The sequence below is a fragment of the Anopheles coluzzii genome, chromosome 3 (genome assembly GCF_943734685.1).
Source record: "Anopheles coluzzii chromosome 3, AcolN3, whole genome shotgun sequence".
In the NCBI taxonomy this organism is placed as follows: domain Eukaryota; kingdom Metazoa; phylum Arthropoda; class Insecta; order Diptera; family Culicidae; genus Anopheles; species Anopheles coluzzii.
In genome coordinates, this window is record NC_064671.1 from 60,523,720 (window position 1) to 60,548,182 (window position 24,463).

At 42.1% G+C, this 24,463-nt stretch overlaps 1 protein-coding gene across 13 annotated transcripts in view; it reads right to left on the reverse strand.

The window, feature by feature from the left end:
* LOC120958155 (serine/threonine-protein kinase 10) overlaps positions 1-24,463 on the reverse strand; it is a 46,408-nt gene that overhangs the window by 14,099 nt on the left and 7,846 nt on the right. For 11 of the 13 annotated variants that reach the window (XM_040380749.2, XM_040380744.2, XM_040380742.2 and 8 more), the window contains 5 exons: positions 2,144-3,504; positions 1,185-1,383; positions 747-1,057; positions 508-651; positions 125-166 (listed from right to left, as the gene is read on the reverse strand). In XM_040380749.2, coding sequence (XP_040236683.2) covers positions 125-166; positions 508-651; positions 747-1,057; positions 1,185-1,383; positions 2,144-2,467 — 1,020 coding nt within the window. In that variant the 5' untranslated portion in view covers positions 2,468-3,504. The remainder of the gene's footprint in view (positions 1-124; positions 167-507; positions 652-746; positions 1,058-1,184; positions 1,384-2,143; positions 3,505-24,463) is intronic. The other 2 variants (XM_040380750.2, XM_040380748.2) reach the window with 1 other exon arrangement.

Here is a 24,463-nt window from a genome sequence, read left to right on the forward strand (position 1 = left end):
CAAGCGAGCAAAGAATTACACACTATACATCACACACTTCACGCGCAAGAAAGGGACTTTTTGAAATCGGGCTGTCCTGTTCATTTCGGGGCAGAAACATTCTAGTCTGACAAAACTTACCAACCCTCTGATAGAGCGATCTGCGCTTCGCTTGTCGTTTAGCCTTCTAAAGCGTATATTTGCGTGTTAGTGACATTTTGTGGTCAGTTTCGTTATTTCGTTTGCAATGAGAATAGACCGTTTGCATTTTGGTTTTAAAGGACAGCCACAAGTACAGACGTTAGTATTGCAATTGTGTTCAATTGTTGCAGCGTGTGTTAGAGAAAAGAAAAGAGTTAGCAAGAAAATGAGTTATATCGTAGTGGGTAAGTAGCCGCATTGAAAGATAGTGTGTACACGGTTTGGTTCTACTGCATGAAACCTAAAACGCGGTACGTTTATCAAGAGATTGCACTTCTTAGCAACCGTATCTTCATCGAACGTTCTACCGGTTCGCACAATACGCACCTCCGCTTCCTCGTCCACCAGTTCCTCCTCTACCACGTCCGCCTTGTACTCGAGCAGCAGATCTTTGATGGGCTTCGAGTCTAGATTACCACTAATAAACGACAATCCCATCAGCACCTCCGTCGACGGTCTTTGCTGTGGATCCTGATAGAAAAATGTGCAAGAAAAAAGAAAGGAGAAATTTAATATCAAACGCTTATGTACTGGTGCAGTTAGCCGCACTTTTCCCTCCCACCTACCTTTACGAGCGCGCGCGCTAGAAAGTCGTTAAAGTGTTTCGACCACTTCGATGGTTGATCCAGCTTGGGTGGTTCACTTTTCTGTATCTTGAGCAGCACTCGCATCGGAGACATTTCACTGTTCGGTGGTTCCATCTGAGCAAACTCGATCAGCGTTATACCGAGCGACCAAATGTCGACCTTGAAGTCGTACGGATTGTCCCGGAACGTTTCGCACAGCACCAGCTCCGGTGCCATCCAGTAGGGCGTCCCGATAAACGTGTCGTGCTTTTGCATCGTGTGCTTATTCTTGGCCGAAACGCCGAAATCCGCTGCATCATCATGGTGCGAAGTGTAATAAAATGTGAAAGAGCAACACGATAAAGAGAAAAAAGTCGTTAATGATTATTAGCTTCCTACACGCCTTCGATTGCACCAAAGGCAGCAGTCCATCCATACCCAGTTTAACGCCACCGTCCATTGTCAGCAGCACGTTGCCGGCCTTCAAGTCCCGGTGTATCACCTTGTTCTTGTGTAAATGGTTCAGTCCGGCGCACATGTGCTTGCATACGTAAGCAATCTGCGCCTCGGTGAGTGGTTTCTCGAGCTCCACCATAATACTATCTAAGGCACCACCATCACAATATTCTATCAGCATCTGTAACGAAAACAAGAACCATGCAAACACGAAGACCGATTAAATTTCTGAAATGCTTCTGAACCATGCAAAAAACCCTCCCTCCAGTCTGCCTCCTAGTTACACCTACGAATATCGGTACACACTAACGGACCCACTTTCCGGCCTATTTACTATGCACTCAACTTGCATTTAAAAAAAAGAAGAACTTGCAAAAAATAGCAATGGAAGCTTATGAATGAAACAGATTGCATTACTTTGCCTCGTTGTATATCACCACAATGCTTGGAAGTGGAACTGCTAAACATAGGGGAGAAAAATCTCTACCAAGAAATATGATCCAACGCTTCTTTCCTCCAGGGCACATTCTAGCATTTCATATGAATCAGAAAAGTGCATCACGATTGCATGTGCTTGCACACTTTCTTCCCGTCCGTCCGTCCAACTACAACGAAAGTGCCGTGTGAGTATTCAAAACATTAGATCGGTAATAACGGGTTGCCTTCACCTTCAGATAACACATAATGCAATGCATCGATGAGCAAATGGTTTATTGTGGATCATTCACTTCTGCCGTGCACTCAAATTGAATCATTACTTAGGTGCAGCAACATCACATCAAAGGTTTTCCTTGTTGATCGTACTTGGTGAAATGCAATTTTAGTGAAAATAATATAAGTACGTATATATATATAACTATATGTAAAAATAGTCCTACGCTAAGATATATTGCAAATAATCTAATGCTATGCCCTCTTTTCCCTCGAAACCCATTACTCACCCACAGCTTGTCGTCGATCGAGTATGCTTCATACAAACCGACAATGTTTGGATGCTTAATTTCGGACAGGATGTCAATCTCAACCATGTGATCGCTCAGATTTTCCTCATCCTCCAGTGTGCACATCTTAGCCGCAGCCAGCTGTTTCGTCTCCCTGTTTTGTGCCTTGTACACCTTGCCAAACGCACCATCGCCCAGCTCACCGATCATGTCCCAGAAATCGGCCGGATCTGTGTCCATGCGAATGTTGTTGAAGATGCGCTTCTTCTTCGCCTCTCCGCTGCCCAGGTGGAAAACCTTCTTCAAGTTGTTTAGGAACGACATTTTGGAAAACAGTTACAGGTATCTTGGTTCACTAGTTACACAATTTCAGAATACCCAGCTTTACGGTACACTATCATATACACCTTTGCTCATCCAGATGACTGTGGGCTGTGGCTATTCGCACATCTACACAGTATCAGCACTTAATTACTTTACTATTCGACTATGTACTACTGGCACACTAACACAGCTGTGTGCTCGTGATAGCAATGTCGTCAATGCACCTACGCTTATCTTCCTTGCCGATATCACTTAATATCCACGAACCTTATCTTTCACTTGTGCACATGGAAAATGCCCTCTTTCTAGAACTTCCAGAGAGTATTGCGTTTTACTTATTATTGCTTCAAACAAGTCTTTGCTGCATATATATCGCGCTCTTCTTTGCATTTGTTACTTTACTTTTTACCGATAGACAAATAGTATTACAGTCAATGGATAACAAATCACACATTATCACACTTTTTTTTAACTCGCAGGTTCACATATCCCTCGCACCAAAGCTTGAAGTATAGCAGAAGTTGCTGGAAAACGGTGTGTCACAATGCTGTGCTCCCAACACGATCAAACCCGATGGAAATGCGACAGCGGCGATCCGGTGTGCTGAAGAATAAGCTACTTTCGTGCGGTCGTGCTGACGGTGACTATAATTACTCGTCCGGCATCTGTCGGCGAACAAGCCTCCTGTAGCCACACAATCGTTATCGGTAAGGCTCAGGGCTGCTGTGACGTTGCAAAAGCCAGAGATGGGGTCATCTTCTCTGCGTGCCATTTTCACTCGCACACTGGGACGAAAACAAGGCCGAGCAATCTGCTACTGTGGAACGGTCACCAAACCTTCAATATTGAGCATTTGTTTAGATTTTGCCAAGGGCTATGGCGGGTGCCGGGGGTTTCTGTTGACCGTGATAGGTGCTACATTAACAAGTTCTGCGTTGTTATCCACGACGGATAATGGACGTGCACGATAAATCATTCGCATAAAGCATACGATGATGATGTTCAACCGTCCTAATTCGGTTTTGCGGGTAAGAGGCCTAAAACGATAGATAACAAAAGAAAGACAAACCATATTAGTCATATTTATTGAAGTGATTAATCTTTTATGTGTGGCTGATAATAATAAACGTCTGGCATCAAAATTCAGAAAATGTAAATAAACCACCCAACTATGACCGTCGGCCGTCGGAAGCTTTGTAGAAGAATAGGCCAACAAGGCCATCGAATTGGAATTGTGGTTTCCTACTTCCCATTTACTTCTTTCCCCTAGAATGTGACGTCCATCAATGTTTATTTATCTGGAGTGATAAATAATTCCAATTATGAATAATGCTTTCCAAACAACGGGCGAAAGATTTCTGGTATCGCTCTTGGAGAAGAAACAACAATCAACTGGAGGGAAAGGTTTATTCGATAGAGAAAATAACAGGAATTACTGTTTGGATTCTAAAAAAAGAGAGAGAAAACATAACCTACATAAGGAATATTACTACACTCATGGCGTAAATAAATGTAACCATCTGTGTTTGTGTGTTGCTGTGTGTAGATCATCATTCGTTAAATGGGTAATCGTAATTTCCCACCTTCGGGTAAACATTACGCCCAAAAACCAATTAATCGGCAGAATTCGCTCCCTTGCACTCACACACATACACAGAAATACACATACACTCCACCTACTTAAACAACAATGAACATTATTCGTGCTAATAAAACTGTGAAACCCAATTGGATCAGCAGTAGCGGCGGAGTGGCGCGAAATTATGTTGTTGTTGTTTGCTCACAACACGCGCGCGTAAGTTAAGAAAAAAAAAGTTAGTGTAAAAGTAAACTGAGTAAAAAAAGACACAAACAATTGATTGGCGTTAAATTAACGTGCACTGTTTAAGCTTCCCAGAGCGGTGCATTGACTCAGTCGCTTGGTGATGCCCAGCAGCAAGCGAAAGAACAGCATTTAGGTTGCAAAGCAGAGAAAAAAGGCACGAAAAAAGGATTTCCCCTAATTTATGTGGCGCTATGTAAGCTCATCTGAAAACTTTCGTTATTTTATGCAGAGGTAATTTAACTGATTTATTTAGCGAATCCAAAAAAAAAACTAAGATGTTTCGGTCCAAATAGGAAAACATATTATAATACTAAGGGAGGTTGTTACACATAAAGCAGGTAAAGCACAAGAGTGTAATGAAATACAGTGAACCCTCTCTTATTTGAGAGGCGATGGGACTGTCGAATAAGAGGGGTTTTCAAATTACAGAGGTGGAAAGTGAATGAAAGGTCCATACAAGACAAGAAAGAGACAGAACATTTAGTATGCAGCCTTAACTGTTGCTATAGGAAACTGCGAACAGAATCGCCAATTTGAGCATACATCTTTCAATAACCATGGCAACACCATACACAAATAAGAGGGATACAGATTTCAGAGGTTTTCCAAATTAGAGGAACAAAAATGTACTGAAAATCAAGGGACTGTGCAAAATGTTCAAATAAGAGAGGTTTCTCAAATTGGAGAGGTGTCAAATAAGAGAGTGTTCACTGTAACTGTATAGTGAAGTCTTAATATAAAATTCTTCTATTAGCCATAACACTTGATATGGTAGAATATCTAAAAGGAAATAAACTTCAATTTCATTAGAGTTCTGGATTAAAGGGAATTGTTAAACCCCTGCTAAGTAACATTCAAACGGATTGAACATAGTACATTACAATACTCTACTCTTTTACATAGCAATTACCAATGATATCAGCTTTGATGTTTTTTTTTTTTCTAAACATTACTTGTATAGTTAGTTTAATAATATCTAAAAGCAACAACAGTGACCAATGTGAAAGGAAATTTAAAAATTTAGTTTCCAAACATCTATATCTAAAGGACGTGTTAAACCTTGTAGAAGTGAATAAAAATGTATTTTTGTTTCATGAAGAACGGTCAGACCTTCGTATTAGTATATAATATTCAAACTAAATAAAGAAATAACAGAGCTTGTTCATTAAATCATAGAAATGAATAAGAGAAAAACTTCGATAAGTGCGGGGCACCTTTGATTTAGTAAGGAACATCTGTGTTCTAACTTATCCAGGATTTGCTGCCTATGTATTCATTCACTACACTAAATCTAATATGTTCAAATCTTGATCTCAAAGTACACTCTTGACTGTTTGCGACAAGCCATTCACAGATGAAGTTATTCCACCGCCATTGCAAAACGCCCTTTGGTCACACCACTTTGTCCGACGACAGGTTAGTTTTGAGGTTGGAGAGCGTACAGCGCCACGGCACACCAAATCTCTACGAGCAAGTGACCGGTAATGTGATACACGATACGGTTGAAAACGATCGGTGTTCCAGCCATCTCCAATGCGTAGCAGCGCGGTGTCTCTTTACGTAATCGATAGAGCTCCTACACACACACACGCTACTTGCAGCCGTGTACAAAATCAAGATGACGGGGTGTTAGGTGTGCTTACTTGCTCACGATAGACCTCTGGAATGGTTTAATGATACACACATACACACGGGCACGCATCTCGGGCAAGTGTGGTAGATACAATGCCGAGCAGCAACCACTTTCAGTACACGATGTTCAAGGAGAGGTCAAAAGTGAAACAATATCTACAGGTGCCATCATCTTCCCGCCAGATTCGTGACGACAGCCGTCTTCGTTGTCTTATGTTCCAGAGCTCGGTCACGACTCCAAATGCTTCGCAATAGGTATTAGAGAGCTTATAGTCATGTTGCTGGTTAAAAGATGCCTCCTCAAGGACGCAAACTTATCTATAGAGGCGAACATTTCCATTGGAATACGATCAACGGTGATCCTCTTCGAAGATCACACTCATTGATGAAACACTTCCCCCCCCATCATCAGACCTCGCGTACGGTCATAGAGATCGCTAAGTGAATGGGAAAAAGGCGGAATTGCTACAACGTTTAAAAAAATAGGATGAATGAAGTACCCGAAATTAAAGACGTCCGCTTCACTAATCGACTCAATGAAAGCTACTAATTTCGGGTGACCGTTTTCAGAAGGGTTCGGGTCATCTAACGCGCTCGTTAATGTGCACCTCTGCGAGGGAAAGATTGGAGAAGGAATCCTACTCATCCTACCAACGCACACAAGACCAGTTGACCCCATCGCCGTGTATCTCTCTCTCCCTTAATGGTTACATTAGATGGTTAATTTAGATTAACACCCATGGCCCCTGGTGAGACGAAACCATCGGAAAAGCTAATCCAAGTTATCTCACCCGCATTCGGCAGGGGTTTACAAGCTAAGCGCGTTGTGTCGTCCATTTAGAAGCAAAATGATGCTCATCCGGAGTTACACAGATACACTTTCTTTTCGTTTTTTGGAATCTAAAAAATTCAAGCAGAATTGGCTTACTCCGGCTGAGGAGAGGATTTGAAGTGAAATTACCCAATTACTCTTAATGCTGGATAACATCAAACAATTATGAAGACAATAAGTAACTGTATAGCTCATTTGGTCATCAATTTCATATATCAGTACTTCATATATATGTGTCACAAAAACAGAATAATCTTGCATTTATTACATCATAATTACGTATCGTATCACCTTTTTATTTAAGTTATTTTATAATGAGATGACCATATGGAATTTCAACAAGAATATTTATTTTTCAATATAATCAAAAACCCTAAGAAATCTGGTCCCTTCTATCTAAGGAAAAAAAATCGACAATTTAGGAAAAACTACAATTTTGTATGCTAACTCCAACGGTTAGCCCCATTGAAGATGATCGCCGATCAGCAGGATGTCATCAGAGGAGAATCACGGTGGACCAGCTGTTTAATTATTGAATGAAAATTTTAAAAAAATACCATCCCTCAACAACACCGTTATGACTAACCAAATAAAATCGTAAAATTGTCCAACCTCAAGCCCAATTACATGACACCATATAGCAGAAAAATGTCAGCTATTGCGTTTACATAGTGTCTAACTCCGCAAAGGTGTTTCAGAAGGTGACAAGCCCTCTGGTTAGATGGGAAGAAAGATACGCATTCGCTCCTGGTTTCACATGCCAAAGACGCTAGCAAAACGCGACGTGGCCTCGCGGAAATGCTGCTGGCCCAACCCAAAAGCAACGTCGCTCCAAGATGAGAAGATGAAATTAATTTCTATGAAATTAAATTCCAATGCGCCAATAATGCGTAACAGGCTAACGAACGCGAACACACGAACGCAACGGCACTTTTCTATTTTTCTTTCTTCTTTCTTTTGCATATTTTTTCCAATACCCTCTGTCTCGCTCTCTCTTTCTCTTTTGATCTCTTGGACGTTGCGTACGTCCGCAGTCGTTGAAAGTGAATTAGTTATGGAAAGGGAAAATATCGGAGCAAAAACTAACAAACCGATTAGCTCAATCAAACGTATGCTCTTTCCCCCACACTGGTCCCCTTTTCTGTGGGCAATAGTTATAGTTCATGTGTTGTCGGTGTTCGGGCAACCCGATTTCCATCGATTCCAATCTAATCCCCGAGCGGAAGCGGACACGGAGAGTGTGCACAAGAAGTAAACGATTTGAAGGAAAAAAACAACAACAACAAAAACAAAGCAGAATTAAATCAGGTGAAAATGTGGTGCAGTGTCCCCCAGGTGGACGGTGTGCCGGAATACGAAGCGATTGAGTCAAAATTACTTCCTACCGCGTACACCGTTATCTAGCTTCCTCGTACCTTACCCTCACGCAAGGATTGGAGAAAGCCAAGGAAGGTCACACAGCAGCTTCAAGGGTGGTCTGCTACCTCCACCCATTTGCAAGCGACAACCAAATTAGACAACACACACGCTCAGCTTCCTACCCTTAGGGCACACCACTTTCAATCCGTTAACAGCTTACGCTACAATCGAAGCTGTAAAGAGAAAAAAGAGGCTCGAAGGCAGAATACTCCTCGGGAGAAGGCGGCAACGTATATTGGGCAAGCGATCGGACACCTCCTCAGCATCGCACCCTTTTGGGGGACAAATTCCAAACGACACGTACGCGAGGCCGCGCCACAGCAACAACAACAACCGCGTACAGCAGCAGTCAGGCCGCTTTTTTTATTTACGGCAACTTGACTCGATCGGACACTGGGTACACTGAACGTGGCTGGCTAGCTGGCGCTGGGGGACTGAGTTTGTTTGTGCTTTCGAGCCACATACCGCCCAGCCCGGGGATGGTGAATGGAACAAACGCGATAAGCATACACACACATACATACGATCACAGAGACAGACGTTGGCTAAGTATCGTAGCCGTCGTCTTCGTCGTCAGTACAACAACTTCTCTCTCAAACGTGATCACCAAACCGACTGGAGCGAAAGGAAAAAAAAAAACAACATCTTTAAGGACGGGGAAATATCACAACCATTCATAGGCACATTTAACAGCGTTGAACACTCATTCAACTCTTTTTCTCAGTGAGAAAGAAACCTATATCTTTACCCGTGGATTGACTAGAGTCATCAACTGTTGCTCATTGGAGTTGCTTTTGAAGAGAACCCTTATCCTGCTGATATCCAAATGGCACGGAAGCAAGTGCGTGTGTGTGTGTGTGTGTGTTGATCAATGCACATATCTGGCGGTGAAACTTCAAACTCCAAAATAACGGAGGAAATTGGTTTGTTGTTTGTTGCTCTATTGAAACCTGTATTGAAGGTTAAAAAATAACACACTTCCGTTACAAAACGTTTGGATGGAATCACTCCGCTCGATTCCGGGTCCCTTCTACTAAGCACTTCCGCGCACAACATGCACGCAACCCAGCAGCAATGTGGAACAGGTTAAATTGTTTTATGACCAAATTTAAAACCCATCATTCCTGTGCCTCTCCCTTTAAACCGAACCTCAGAGCTAACAGCCCGTTTGAGAGGTTATTAATGGCGAGGCAATAGCGACGCACATCAGTCACGGGAGCGTCAAAACGGAGTTGTATATTAGCACCGAAGGGTTCTGTTAAAAAAAACGGTAATAGTAAACAGTTTTATAACAGTGGAATTGGGAAGTACCAGGTAACTAGGAAAACATATTTTTCGTCGCCATTTTTGTCACCGCTATCTGAAAGCGTCTGATCGAATTATGATCTTTTTTTATGTCCGGTACACTATAAACATAAGTATAAAACATTTATGCTTCCTTCGTGTCATTGACAAATTTAAGGTTAAATGTGGAGCGTAAAAAAGGCAGTACCGAAGCCGTTCAGATTTTATTTGTAAACCATTCACAATGAAAGTGTTTTGTTTCACGCTCACTACATTGTAATTGCCCTTGCCGGTGGGTAAACAAACCACCGCACTACTCATAGATACACTTTTTACGAGCAGATAACGCTAAAATTCAAACGGCGTCGAAGCACGCACCGTTGTAAAAATTAACATGCAACTATTTCGCACATTGCGCATTAGCAAAACAAACCATGAAAATATCTATCATGTTTGTCCTTCTCCCAGGTGAATCTTTTACACTTTTCATTTTGCGCTCTCACTGTTTGTAGCCATCACACACCCGCCGCCCCGTACCCACCCAGCCACACTCGCGTATCACAACGGCTCCGCCAAAGAAAGCAATCGTTAAAAGCAGATGTTGCAAGTAAGGAAATTTTCTGCAGAGAAATTCCTGTTTTCACTGCAAAACGTGAAAGTGAAGATGCGATAGTGGCGGTTGCAAAACGGTTGCAATCTGCTGGTGGCATACTACAACATTTTTCATTTAATCTTTGGTCACCCCGCCCGGAGCATCTTTTGAAGTGATGCCGACTATACCGAAAGCCAAGCCGATGTCCAAGGTATGGGTGACAATGTCATGCTAAACTTTAACCGTAATAGTTAGGGGGACATCGTAGACACTTGTAAACCAACATCACGCCCAATCTTTGCGACACCCACCAGCATATCCAGCGTGTGTCTGAAAGTTCACTTACATTTATGTTGCACTTTATGTGTTGTCCCCGTCCCAAGAGATTTAAATGTGATCCAACAGTCCGAGGTTTTGCAAAACGAGTCACTTTCAACAACTTCATCGATAGCAAAGATGGATAAAACAGCGGCAGGAATGTGGGGCGTGGAAAGAAAACAAAACGGTGGGCGAAAGGCAAAGGAAACCAGAGAGTGGTATTTACTTTCCTTCCATCACGCGCAATGATTGCTAATGATTGACTTTCTATCTAAACAGCGCTGCACAGCGGGAGCCCCCCACTATCGCCATAACACATTTGACGCACGCACACACACACACACACATAGATACACACAAACATCATCATCATCCGTGTTCATCCATCATCTGCATCATGCAACTCGATATGCCAATAACCTATTCTCTCTGTGCGCATTGTCTGGCCAAGTCCTTCGCCAGACACTTGCCGCCGCGCCGCACGTATATGTTGAGACGCCCCACCCACAGTGTGCGCGTTTTTGTGAGCGTGTCGTGACGATCGAAAGGAAATGTTATGATCGATACGAAAGCTGCAATCGATCGGTCTAATAATTTGCGCCCGCCAGTGCAATTTGAATTGCTACCGATGCAAATTGCGCTAACGATAAGCAATCTTTCGTGCCGTGGCCAACCAGTTGGAATGCCGTTTGGCTGCTGCAGATTGAGTTGTTATAGTTCTTTGTAGAGCGGTTTATCCGGTACACCAATACTTCACTATCATTAATTGTTGTTTTTTTTTCATGAAAAATGTTTTTGTACGATAAAGTTCTTATCAAAGTAAGAGTAATTTGTGGAAAAGATCATTGAACAACAATACCCAATTATATGACCGATGACAGGAAACAATATTTTTTTAGCAAATCTCAATAGTATGGTAGATACTACGGAGATTACGGAGTTTTACGAATTACACAAGAAAATATTTCTTTTAAAGAAAATATATTTGAGTAAATGTTTATACTTCTCAAAACTTACGAAACGCGTTAAAAATCCCCCTTTTAATCCAACTCGATCACTACATGATCTTCTCCTTTTGCAACATCATCGTCATCACCATTATCATCATCGTGGGTATTTCCTTTCGCTTTTGTGCCTATGAGGTTGGCTGATTTTAACTGCCCCTATTGCAGACAGTGGCCATTTTTCGTTTCCTTTCTATCGTATGAAACTACCCAATAAAACCACGCCCAACTGGCTTTAGATGACGTACGAACAGTGTTATCCTTCTTGTCTGAAATTTCATTTCATTTCGAGATTCATTTTGCAAATGATACAGCTACGCAGAGGTTAATTGAAAGATTTCCACACTTTTTCCTTTATTTTTACTGTATCAAATAGTAGTTAAAAATAACAAAACAGCACCAATTTTTAACCTGAATGTACAGCCGTTTTAGATACCATTATAACGTATAACCTCAGCGAAATGCACTGCAAATGTAACAAATGGACTGTTTATTGTTGCAGGCACAACCAGAGGGGAAACCGAGAAACCGTGTCAGAATCTGTCGATAATAATTGATTTCTCACGTGTAAATAACTTAAACACACGCTGACGCTGACGTTTGTGTGACCTAATGTGTGCACGGTGAATGGTAAAAGAATAACAACACGCTGCCATACCCCACCGGAGACCCACATCCACCGCAAAGATGCACGGGAAAAATAGAGGTCATGAACGAGTCGGCTCGCGATTCATTAAACAAGCGCTGGTAGTAACCTGTCTTCAGGCTCATGTGTTAGGGTTTGCCATCATCCACACCACCCACCAACCAATCGGTGCTCTGCAACTACATGCACTTGAATGCATTTCGCTTCCCTTCTGCCCGACACATTCCAATCAGCACAGCAGCGACAGCAGTAGCATTGATCCCCACATCTCGCTACCATCTGAAGTCTATGGGAAACGTTGGCCGATGAGCGCACTGCACACAAACCAACACAATTCAGCGAAACATTAATAACGCTCACTAAAAATACTTCGCCCCCATGCAGGCTCAGCTGCTGTGACGCTTCGGTGGGCGAGTGAAAGAGCTGTCGGAAAAAATAAGCCTCTGGCTGAGGTTGATTGCTGAGAGGGTGGGTTAGAGCTTAGGCGATGGCACCTTGAACTCGTATCGTAACCTACACATACCGGCAGTTCGCTTCTCACTTTCCTAACTTCTCATGCGTGATGATCTTGTGCGTTGTTGAGTACTCCCCCACAAACCAGTACGGGGTGAGGTGGCGTACGATTATCGAAAATTAATGCTAAATGGCGGTAGTTTTTCGCTAAATTGCTGGAAAACGGTAGATTGCCCCGAAAACATCAATCTCTATACCAACCGCTCGCTAGTGGAAAGAGAAACAAGTGATAATTAGCACGTACTAGTCGTTAGAAATAGAATAACACTTCAATGGCGACAACACCGATCTGCATATGAGGTAGTGTTGTGCTTTATGAATCTTTCATTCGAATGAAGTCTTAGAGATAAGTGATTCAAATCACGTATCGAATCTCCTATGATTCACGAATCTCGAAACATTCATGAAGGACTAAAGATATTAAATCATAAAAATAAATCAAAGTTGTTTTTTTGTTAAGGAAAAGAGGAAATTTATTTAATTTTGTATATCGAATACAAAAATTCGGCCTTATGACGTTCTATGAAGAGATAGAAAAGAGGGGAAATCTTTAAACATAGAGTTTCATGAATCGATAGATGTTCGTCTATTCAACGATTCTTTAAATTAAGTTTTAGTGAAGCTGGTGTTAAATATGCTTTCAAATACGAGTACATTAAATAAATTTAAGCAATCAGTTCATTGAAAGGTGCGTGGTGAATAATAGCAAAACGTCGACAGAATTACGTGGAAGAAATACATATTTATGTGACAAATACAATCTATAAACAAACCATTTTTTTACAACCTTACTCCTGCAATGCCACTTACTTTCGTTTCAACGAGTGGCCTTTATGATTATGAGAGGTTTATCATGAATATGGAGTCTCTCGCTACATATGCTCTACAACTGTTAAATTGCATATATTTTTACATCATGTCAACATAGGTAAGGCGACGCACAGATACCACGGTACGTAAAAGCACAAATGAAACACAGCCGTTTGAAATGCATCACGAGGGGGGCAGCATTGCATAGGAAGTAAACCGAAAGGAAAAACCGACCGCGAGTTGATACATCGAAGCGCCAATATACGAGAGTTGATGGTCGTCACCACTTATGATGATATAATTATTTTCGCATATAGCTACTATTTCCGTTGAAAGTTGACAGAGCTAGCTAGATGGGAAAACCGAGCTACCGAGCAAATAGTGGAAGAAAAGGGGGCACACCACTCGCGAAATCTAGCTCGTGTCCGATCGGATTTCTTTGCCGCATTACCGAAAGATGAAAGGAAAGCTGTCCAGAGTGAAGTACACGAGAAAACGAGTTGAAAATTATCACTTCGCAAGCGGATATTGAACGGAATCAAGCTGCCGCCGAAATAAGCCTTTTTTGGTAGATATCTGTACCGCACGGCGAGAAAAGTGCCAGCCAGCGCACATTACACGCTTATGTACATCGTCGTCACGTCAGCCGGTCGCCATTATTTGCCCTCCCGGAAAGCTGTCCACTTATCAGCTGTATGCTAATTGGACATTGGTCGAACACAACGACGAAGGACCAGGAAACTGTAGCACCGCTTCAACCGATGCCCATCGTACAGCTAGCTACCGAGCGTGGCGCGTTGTCGTCGTAAGACCGCTCAGATTTCATAATGCCCCCACGCAGCCATGTCGGGCAGGGTCCAGCAGTCAGTGCTAAAAACGAAGAACCGTAAAACCGTGGTCCGTGCACCAGTTTAGTGGCCGCGTGTGTGGACGGTTGGAAGCATAACAGCACAACACGTCAACGTACCAGGAAGAGAACAAAGAAGAGGGGGGTAATAGAAAATTTACGTTGAAGGCTTAATCGAGTAAAAACGACATCGAATTAGACCCGGCACAGGTGTACTTTGCATACAACCTTATGGCCCAGAGTGCAATCGAATTATCTATATTTGAGGTATAGATAGGTTGCATAGTAGTTTACCTTTGCCAGCTCGAATGCAATACTATGTGCATCCATCTTGGTACCAAAGATGTTAAATGCTTCACAACAGCCCGCTATATAGATGATTTCATATCACATCACTCTCAAAGCTTTTCAATACATTCATGGATGTAAATTGCTTCCAAGCCACTAGGCGGTAAGGGAAGATTATCTAACTCCGCACATATCGAGGTCATAGTATCGCGGGCAGGACACACACCTGACCATCGCACTAGGTAAGGCACACGACCATCCTAACATACTAACCTTCCCTACTCTGGCTCCGTCTTACGACACCAGCGATGGTTACGACCAACCAGGCACGGGTTTATCGTACCCGATTGCCCATACTTCACCGGCCTAGTCTTAAGCCCTTTTTTCCTTTAACTACACCTTTAGCTCCACAAGACATCGCTGCAACAAACCTCAAGGGCTTACCAAAACAAAGCAAGCAAAAAAAACAATCACCTAGATGTGCATGCCGTTCACCCCTCGACCACAAACATACACGATGTTCGCTCATCATTTACCGACCGATAATAGCACCTCTGAGCGTCTCGATTAAACTCACGGGCCTGAATGGCGGCGTCGTCACTTACTGCATACATCGCCGCTGTTTGTTTGTCAGTCGGTCATGAAGCCAGCGTACATGCATATAGGCAAAAGCGCCGCGAAATCATCGCCCGCTGATGTCAGCATGTACACACAGAGGGAGACCCCACCTTGTCTGCTGTGTCTAAAACAGGTTAAGATTTTTGTTCATTGCTCTCCCCATTTCCAACCACTGTTTGTTTTGTGTGCCAACGCAGAGTGCAAGTTGGCGGCATGTTTTACCAGTTACCAGCGCTGAGAAATGATTGGAACGTTGTGTTACCCTGGGAGGGGATGGACGCCCAGGACGTTCGAAGGTCCGACGGCCTGCACGCATCATTGACTCTCCCTTTTAGTATGCATAACGTATGTAAAAAGGCGCCTTAGCGAACAGGAGCAATGTACATACAACATCATATCGCAACAAGTGACCATTGGATTAATTGACCTAAATTGTAAAACATCGCGTAAGCGAGCTCCTCCTCCTGATTGCAGCACACTGCATACAAGGGGAGCCATAAGTGTGACCACCAGCAGGGTGGCTAACAGCCATTGTGAAGACTTGATGTAAATATATTAATGAAACATAATGTGTTATGAAGAGTTTCCAGGGATAAAACCTAAACCCAATATAACAAATCGAATAAAACACTGTAGTACTGACCCCTGTCTACAATTACACTACACTCATTACGCCTAACAAGGGCAAAATGATAGTAAAATAGATATGTTTGTGAGATTGTCGCGATCGTTTAAATGAAGACATCATAGATGCTGCCATTTTTGAGATAATAAAACTATACCTGTTTTCTACCCAGTTCGGAATCCATCGATTTAAACAGCTTTAACATCTCCACGAGGAAACACAGAGCACCATGGTCCGGGGATCTAATGTAATTCGTTTCTCACGCACCATCATCATTGACAACACATGCCACATCGCCTGGCTGAAGTTGACACTAGACTAGTAATACTAGCAGAAGAAGAACAAGTGATCACAAGAAACGATTAACAGTTCAAGATTCTTTCTTGCCATCGTAGCACGGGTATGGCGATGGCGTCACAAGATTGTCGGCTAGAGGAGCAATACCGAAATGATGAGGATTGGAGAACCGGTTCGGAAGGTAGTAGAGAATTGTTGAGAAGGATGATAGCTCAGCAGCTGGAACTGGAACATGGGCAACGGCCGTCGCACGGGCGTTTTGTGTATATATTATCGCGGAGTTGCCTTTCAACAGTTCCGGTGTATTGCAAACGAAGGTGGGTTAGCAGCGTGAATTATGGTAACATGAGCCCACGAGATGAGGAAGGTGTCTTAAATAGATGAGCAACCGAGGACACAGTGCAAGTTGATTGCTTCTAGAATAGATTTCAAATTTTAGAAGGCATAATAAATGTTTTCTTCTCTCCAGCAAAATAAGCTTAACAAGTTGGTTACTTCTATAACTCGCTACTTGAAATAGTTCAGGTGCACATTCACGTTTTTTTGCGTTGACCGCAGAATTTCAGACAAACTCGGTCATTATGGATATTTTAAGTTCGAACAGAGATGACAATCCCCCTAAAAAAATTTTAGCATTGGTTTGATGCTATGGAAAATATTAATCGAATTAATCGAAATCGAATTATTTTAACAATCATCAAAATCCGTTTGAATGCTTCAATCAAGTAGGTGGCAATCCAAATTCTATAATACATTATGTGGAATTATTTTTGTTAGGAGCTAATGCAAACAAAATTTTAACACTTTCTTCTGGTGTCAGCGACCAACGTAGCGCAAAGAAAATTTTGTTACACCACACAGACACAAACTTTTCCTCTCAATTGTTACTATTCCCAGTGGTCGGAGGTAGACAGAGATTCAGCAAAACAATTTTCCCCAATGGTTTTATTTTTCTTTTTTTTTTCTTTCAGCAAACAGTTTCATTCCGGCACAACGATTTTCGCAGCAGCTCGAGATTTAACGACTCCAAAATTTCATTTCCCCTGCTTCCACGGATCCGCAAGCGGCGGGGGTGATTTCGAATGACTTTCGATCTTATGTTGTCGCTGCGTGCAAACACTCAAAAAGTGATCTTTTGAGAAAGGGACATGATGGGAATTTCACAAACGACACACACACACAACTCATTCACTCCACAAATCTATGGTTCTCACAGTAAAAGGGAAAAATGACCGGAAAACTCACACTTTCAATTAGCTCCGGATCGCGATTTTGTCCGCGACTTCTTTTTTTGTTCCACAAACTCTCCACCATCAAAAAGGGTTCTGCAATGATCGTGCGAAACGAAAGCTCATCCACTATGATTTTACTGGGCTGTGATAGACACCGAAACCATTGGAAGGCTTTGTAAAAATGGCCAAAAAGTAGATCGATGACCCTTACCACTTATCTGTGGGGTATATTACTCACACAGCCAAATTTAGCCAACCAACAAAAGATTTTAACGGAACTTTACCCGTGAATTATGTTTCTAATATTTTGTTAGCGCATAGTAGTAGCATGTAAACATCATGTTGAAAAACACACAGCCGTATTCTATTCTTATAATCGAGTCGTATCGACGTTGAGTTGATGAATTTTGTGTGTTCATTTGAATGCAAAATTCACTTTGTAGTTCATTTTCTCGACACGAATCGAATCGAGTTCAGAATAGAATAAGCCTGATAATGTATATAACACAAAACGCCTTCATAAAACATAAAAGTTTGCTGTATTTTGTTACCAAATTCTCACATAATCATCTCTGACCCAAGTATACTTTGGAGGGCAGAAAATAATCGAACAAATTACAAATTTCCGAGTAAACCCTCGACCTCACGCGTTTGCTTACAGCATGAACGATGTAATGAACCGATTACCGCCCTTATCGTGAAATATGTTCTTGTTATCTGTTTGCAGCAATGACGACGCTTGTCTCCGAAGAAGAAAAAAAGATGTTTTCCAAAATGAAAACCACCACGATAAGCGAGAGCCACCCTTTTTGCATTAAGCGCTGACTGAGCTGAGAAGGGGAAGGTTTTTGTCACCTACGCACCACCATGCTGTGATTTTACCTTTTTGGCGCAGGAAGTGGGTTGAGCTCAAAGAATACCCCCGCCGTCTACATAGTAATCACCTTCTACAATAAAGACAAGACTTTTCTTCGCCTCTACCATCCAATGCTTATCTCTCAAACCTTTTATTACTAAACCAAGCTGTGCGGAATTTTACCAAAAGGGAACCGGAAAACCGGCCCCACACACACACACACACACACACACACACACACACACACACACACACACACACACACACACACACACACACACCTTTCGATCTGTTTGCACTGAACAAACTTCACTTACTCTTGCAATGGTTTACTTCTTTAAAAAAAAATGCAGGCCAATCCTCTGTGTACACTGCACTTCGTAGCGGTCAATAGACACGGAACAAACGGAACGAACGGTAAGCTTGTCGGGCAGATGCTTCATCATCAACACATAGAATAAACTTCCCTCCTTCCTTCCTCTTCCTCAATGCCCTTTCAAAACAGCATATTATGGCTCGTCATGATCGCATCATTCCCAGAAGCATTTTCAGCACCCCGCTCTCCCGGTGGATGGTAGTGTTAGTTATGCACCCGGAAGTTTGAAGAGGCTAAGAACACCGCGTGCTCTCCCTCATTCCCCACTTTCCGGTTGGTGTAATGATGGCTGTTGACTCATAACGAACACCTGCCACTATAAAGCAAATTCCATCATCGGCCATGACTAAGATGGCAATAATGTCGTCATTGAAGCTAGCCAGCAGCTTGACTTTGATAGAATTTTTAACGGGGTAACTAAGATAAGAACGCTTGTTGTAGATAAAGAAACAGTGATTAAAGCAAGTTTCTTGTTCGGGAACACACACAAAAAAAGTAAAATCTTCACAAGTCTCCAATGTGCCAACTTTTCATTCCATTTATGGCTGGCGATCGTAAAGCAATAAATTCCTGCCGACTATCAGACCGAGAGAATACCTTCCGTCCATCCTAAAGTTGCTAAAGGTAAAGGCAATTTAAAAAGACAACAAGGTTATCCTCCAGACGACGGTTCGCACCCTTTTGTGTGGCTTTGTGCAAAAAAGGCACCGTGCCACCCAACAAAGCGATTCGCCGCCGGAAGCTGCAATTGAAAGCTGAAGGAAGCAGCCACTGTGCTTTCCGTGCCAAAAAGCACCCATTATCAACCTTTATCAGACTACCGACCGGAAGAAGAATGCTACCGGTCGTAGTCTAGACGTTGAATCGGAATCGAAATCAGAACCACTGAAGTGCAACAGAACTTGCTGTAGTTATCATCATCATCATAACTACCACCAACGGGAAGCAAAAGCCAGCCATCATAGAAAGAGAGAGAGATATGCTCCCCAATACATAGACAGAGCAAGAGTGCTCATGAAAATGTTCTATTCCCATTAGTTTCCCACACTTCACTGCTACGCTGTGCCGTTGGTGGTAGCACACCATCCAGCTATAGGATGGGATGCTGCTGATGTCACTCTACTATAAGAGGAGGCCACTCTTCTACCTCCTCTCTTGATCATCTTTCTCCCCAACTTCACCCCAACACACGCCAGTACAAACACATAGACAGTCTTCGGTTCGTATGCACCCGTGATGCACCCAGCGATAACGAGGCTTATCCCACCAGCCAACAACCAACGACAAACGAAGATTGAAGAAATCTTGCTCGCTCACACTAGTGCAGCTTCTTGTACAGTGCGCAACATTCGTGTGCCGGTTCGACCCGTCCAGTTTCTAACTATAGTACCACTCCTCCATCTCTACACTCCTTGGTTGCAGTTGACGGAAAGATAACTTCCGTCTGAATTTTGGAGCTCATCGTGGGCGAAACGTATGCACGTATCAGGGAAGAGGGAAGTCGTCGCGCCGTCAACAAAACAAGCCAGGGGTGAAATCTTGTCTTTTTATTTTATCCGCTTTTTCTCGATTTATTTTTGTTTCCCATTACCGGCTTCTGAGTTTTATGGACGTTAGATAGACAGGGGGAAATCGGCTAAGAGCAGGGAAATAAAAAAAATGGAAACAAACAAGTTACGGTACATTTCGTCGCTTAAACACTTACTCCTAGACACACGACACACACACAAATACGGGTTGGTTCAAGCTTTAGACACATTTTCCGGCATCCAATTTCCGGATTAAACTGGCAAAGAAATGCTTGGCTTTCCACAGAGAACCACCACAACTTAACATCGACGACACAACACACATAGCAGATCGTGATCGTGTACCGGCTCCGGCCTCGTTCCCGTTAGAGAGAGAGATAGTAGTAGCACCAGGAGGTGGTAGGTACTGGGGTTTTTTAAGACACGCCAACACACAATAGTGTGGCGGATCTGGTTCGGTGTGTTTGTTTCCTTTGAGTGAGAGATGCCTACACACACCTTGACATTGAAACACTGTTTGCTAACGTTTTGGGTGTGTTTGCACTGGTGTATCTGCCTTGGTTGCCCGTTTTGTCAGACGCCTAAGACTGAGTGCTTTCGAGAAGGTCGTGTTCTAATTTGTTGTATAAACAACGCACTGCCAAACGAGCTGCTAAATTCAGACATTCCGCACTCATCATCAGTGATGATTTGAAAATGGTGAGGAGAAAAAAAATCCAACTTTTTGGAATGATTAGCAAAATAAAGGTTTGCATTGAATAACAATGTAGTGTGAAGCATAGGGAGTTAAAAAAGGTACCAGATTTGCGTGTACAGTTACTAACTCCATCCAACGTGTGAAAAACAACATTTCCAAAATCAAATTCATTTGCAAGTTTAGCTTTAGATGATTCGATATCGCCGTTTTGTACTCGGTAGAAGATAGCAGCACTATCAACAGAGAAGCTAATTAGAAATTGACACCTTCAACATCAACACCCTCACTAGCACCTAGCTCAATTATTACCTTTTGCAATCTCTCGTACCAAGTCGTCGTGTGTCTCACGTTGCTGACGTAAAGTTCTCCTACAAACAAAATGAGTTTATGACAAAAAAAAATTCTATCCCAAAACAACTGTCATTAGAGCATGGAACAAACGTTGTCTCCCTCAATTGCTCTCGTGCAGTGGTTGGCATATTTAATTTGCTAAGTGAACTTACTTATATGAACCGTTTACAATCAGTATCTGTGTTCGCTTGAATGTCTTTCTCCCTCATTGCACCAGCGCCCACATGACATCTGTTTGTCCCCAGACGAGACTCGACAGACACATCAGCAGTGGCGTATCGCGACACATGATAAATGGGGAAATGGTACCAGCACACCTCCCCGTCCCAATGCTCTGATTAGATAAAGTTCACGCTGCGATTGTTAGACTCGAGGCACGCGTTTTTGCCAGCATGCAATCAACGGCAACAACACATGACACGTTTATCTTATCTTAACGGATGGTCTCTGTGGCCTTTGTCAGATATTGATCAGAGACATACACTGCAAAGTTTTCAAAATTCAAAATTCAAGTTCGATTGAAAATCGTCTACGAGCATGATGTTCGCATTGTTCGAGGAAATGAAAGAATGTATTGCTTGCTTGCCCCACCGTCAAGCGTCTTAAAACCATTAACGCCTGCCCTAAACGTAACGGCGCCACGACGTGAAGATGGATGGCTAAATGTTCCTCCTTAAATAAACAGCCCATCATTTTTGCCACAATATTCGCCCCAAACGATCCCATCCGCTCACCGAACTTGGGACTGGCTGCACCACCATACGAAGTATAAAGAATTTCCCACACCAGATTTAATGGGATAAACAAGTAAAGAAGAGCCATATATCATCACCAGCTAAAAATGGTCGAGGAAAAGCCGCCCCCAGTGCTTTGTATAAACAAAACACTTCTAACAAGAGCAACTGAGAGCTACGAGTTCCGTCCAAATGATAGGAAATCATGAGAGATAGAAGACACAACACACGTAAAGTAGTGTCTGAGTTACCCAAAAAATATCTATTATTCAAAACAAAACCAATGTTTGCCCCATTCACCAACATTTTAATGTCGGTAGCAAAACGCACCATTAACGAAACGGCAGGTTGTGCACAACTTTATCCCGACGTGGACGTGACGTAAAAAACATCCCCAAAATGACCGACTAATACTACTGCTGTACATAACAACAAGAGCGAGAGAGAGAGCATTTCGGGTTTTGCAGGTCTGGTGTGATGTGTGTTGTGGGATTGCGGAAGGTTAAAATTCGAAAGCAATAAAGCATCGCACACCGATAGTGTGACTAACGAGACGTTCAATTGTGGAATGGAGAAAAAGGAAGCTAAGAAAACGGGGGCCAGCAAACACACAGAAAACATGCTCAAATATGGTCGAATTCCTCAGCATGACCTCAGCAACAGGTCGCAACGGTATCGTCGTCCGCGGTTGACCGTCCGGCTGGCTCATTCACAGCCGTTGTGACAACCTTGAGAAGTTTTTTTGTGTGTGTCGTTGTACAGTACAAACATGACCGAACGAAGAGTGTGATCCACCCAAAACGACGAGTTGGACGCTATACGGCAGCTTAGTGTCAACTGTACATGGTAACACATGTGGCAGGAAAGAGGTGAATGAAAAATAGTACAAGAGGAAAAGTTTTTTGACACGCAATCTCCACTTGAACACTCTTCTTAATGAATTACTTTGTAGGGATGATATTATTGAAGAAAACGAAAAACAAACGAACTCTATTCCATATATTAAAAGAATTGCGTGGTGCATGTTTTATTCCCGCATCTTGAGAGGAGAATATGGTTATTCAATATCACTGCGTTTATGATATGAGTTTATAAAAAACTGTAACTTTGAGAGGAAATGACAACAATGGGGGCCTTCTCGATTCTAGCTAGTTTTTTGTATGGAGTTTGACAGTTGGAGGCTGAAATCATGTAAACACTCCATACAAAACCACACACAAAACTAGCCTGCAATTTTCAGTCTAGATTATTCTAGCCTCAAAGCTACAATTAAATTCGAGTACCTGCTCGAAAAATGGCAAAACAAGGTGATGTTTACATTTATCCCAAGGTGCATTAAAGAGATCTGGTGATGGAATCCAGAATCAAAGTGCATGTAGTCCAGGTGGTCTCATAGCATGTTTTATAACCAAATTTGAATATCACTTTTTGACAGGTTGGGTGAAAACTTTTGTTCAAACAAGCTTTCTGAAGGCATGACGAATACACAAAACACTCTTAAAATCTTCATTCGGAAACAGAAGCGATAAAAATCAGTCTTCTAAATTCATACACCTTGGGATGAGCTCACCTGTATATTATATACCCACTTAGATAGCTGGTCGAAAACTGATATACAATGCAAAAAGCTGACAGGCTGAAATTTCAGCCTACGAGCTTAAAACGGAAAGGCCCCCAATGTTTGCTTTATGCTGTATAGACGTTTTACAAAAAAAAAAAAATAATCAAAAGCATCTCAATCACTTCGAACAGAAAACGAACAAAATTTCGATGCCTTGTTTCTCGGACAGCTAACTTCTACACAAAACCGTTCCTCCTTTGTTTGCACAACTAATTAGAGACCCTCTGAAAGATAATGCAACAAAACCTCGCACGTAACAGTAAGCTCCATCAAATCGAACTGGAAAGAGGCAAAAATCAGAATATCATTCGAATTTGATCACACTATAGTATGACACGTAGCAATACGGCTTTTTTGGACACGTACATGATAATATGACACGTACATGGGGAAACATAGACCAATCTTAACAAATTAGTAAACCTTACCCCCAGGTAACTCAACACCGATGTACCGATCAGCCTCTAACTTCACACTGGAGTGTCAAAATTTCAAATAAACGATAGAGTAAAGCATTTTTTTTTTGTTTGGTTTTTCAGCTGCGAAGCGATTAGCTCTTTTTTACTGCTCCATACACAGACACACAAGATGGACACTATAACGCTGTTTTCATTCATGAGAACATATCTTTACATAGCTGTACAACGGGCGAATAAAACTCGGCATTCTAACATTTGCACAAGAATGCTAATAAATCAATCGTTTTCACAGACAGCACTTGCGCAAACAATGAGCGAAACGGTTTCAGAGAAGCTTAAGGATTTCTTCTGATCAAAACGATTTATTTTAGGAAAGGATCAGGTATGCTGTAGTCGTTTGTTGCTGCTGACGTGCGTACATCATAGCAAATAATGTTATTTTTAGATAAGAATAATTTGATTAGGTACAAGTTTATAAGCAAGTCAATTTCATGAATTAGACCAGAAGAACGATTTATTTTCTTAAAAAAAAAAAACAACCAAAAAAAAGCTCCTTCGATCTTCTCTGTCTAACTTTTTGCTTATTTTTCAATTAAAACCATTTTACGTCACTTCACAAAAAAAGCTTTTT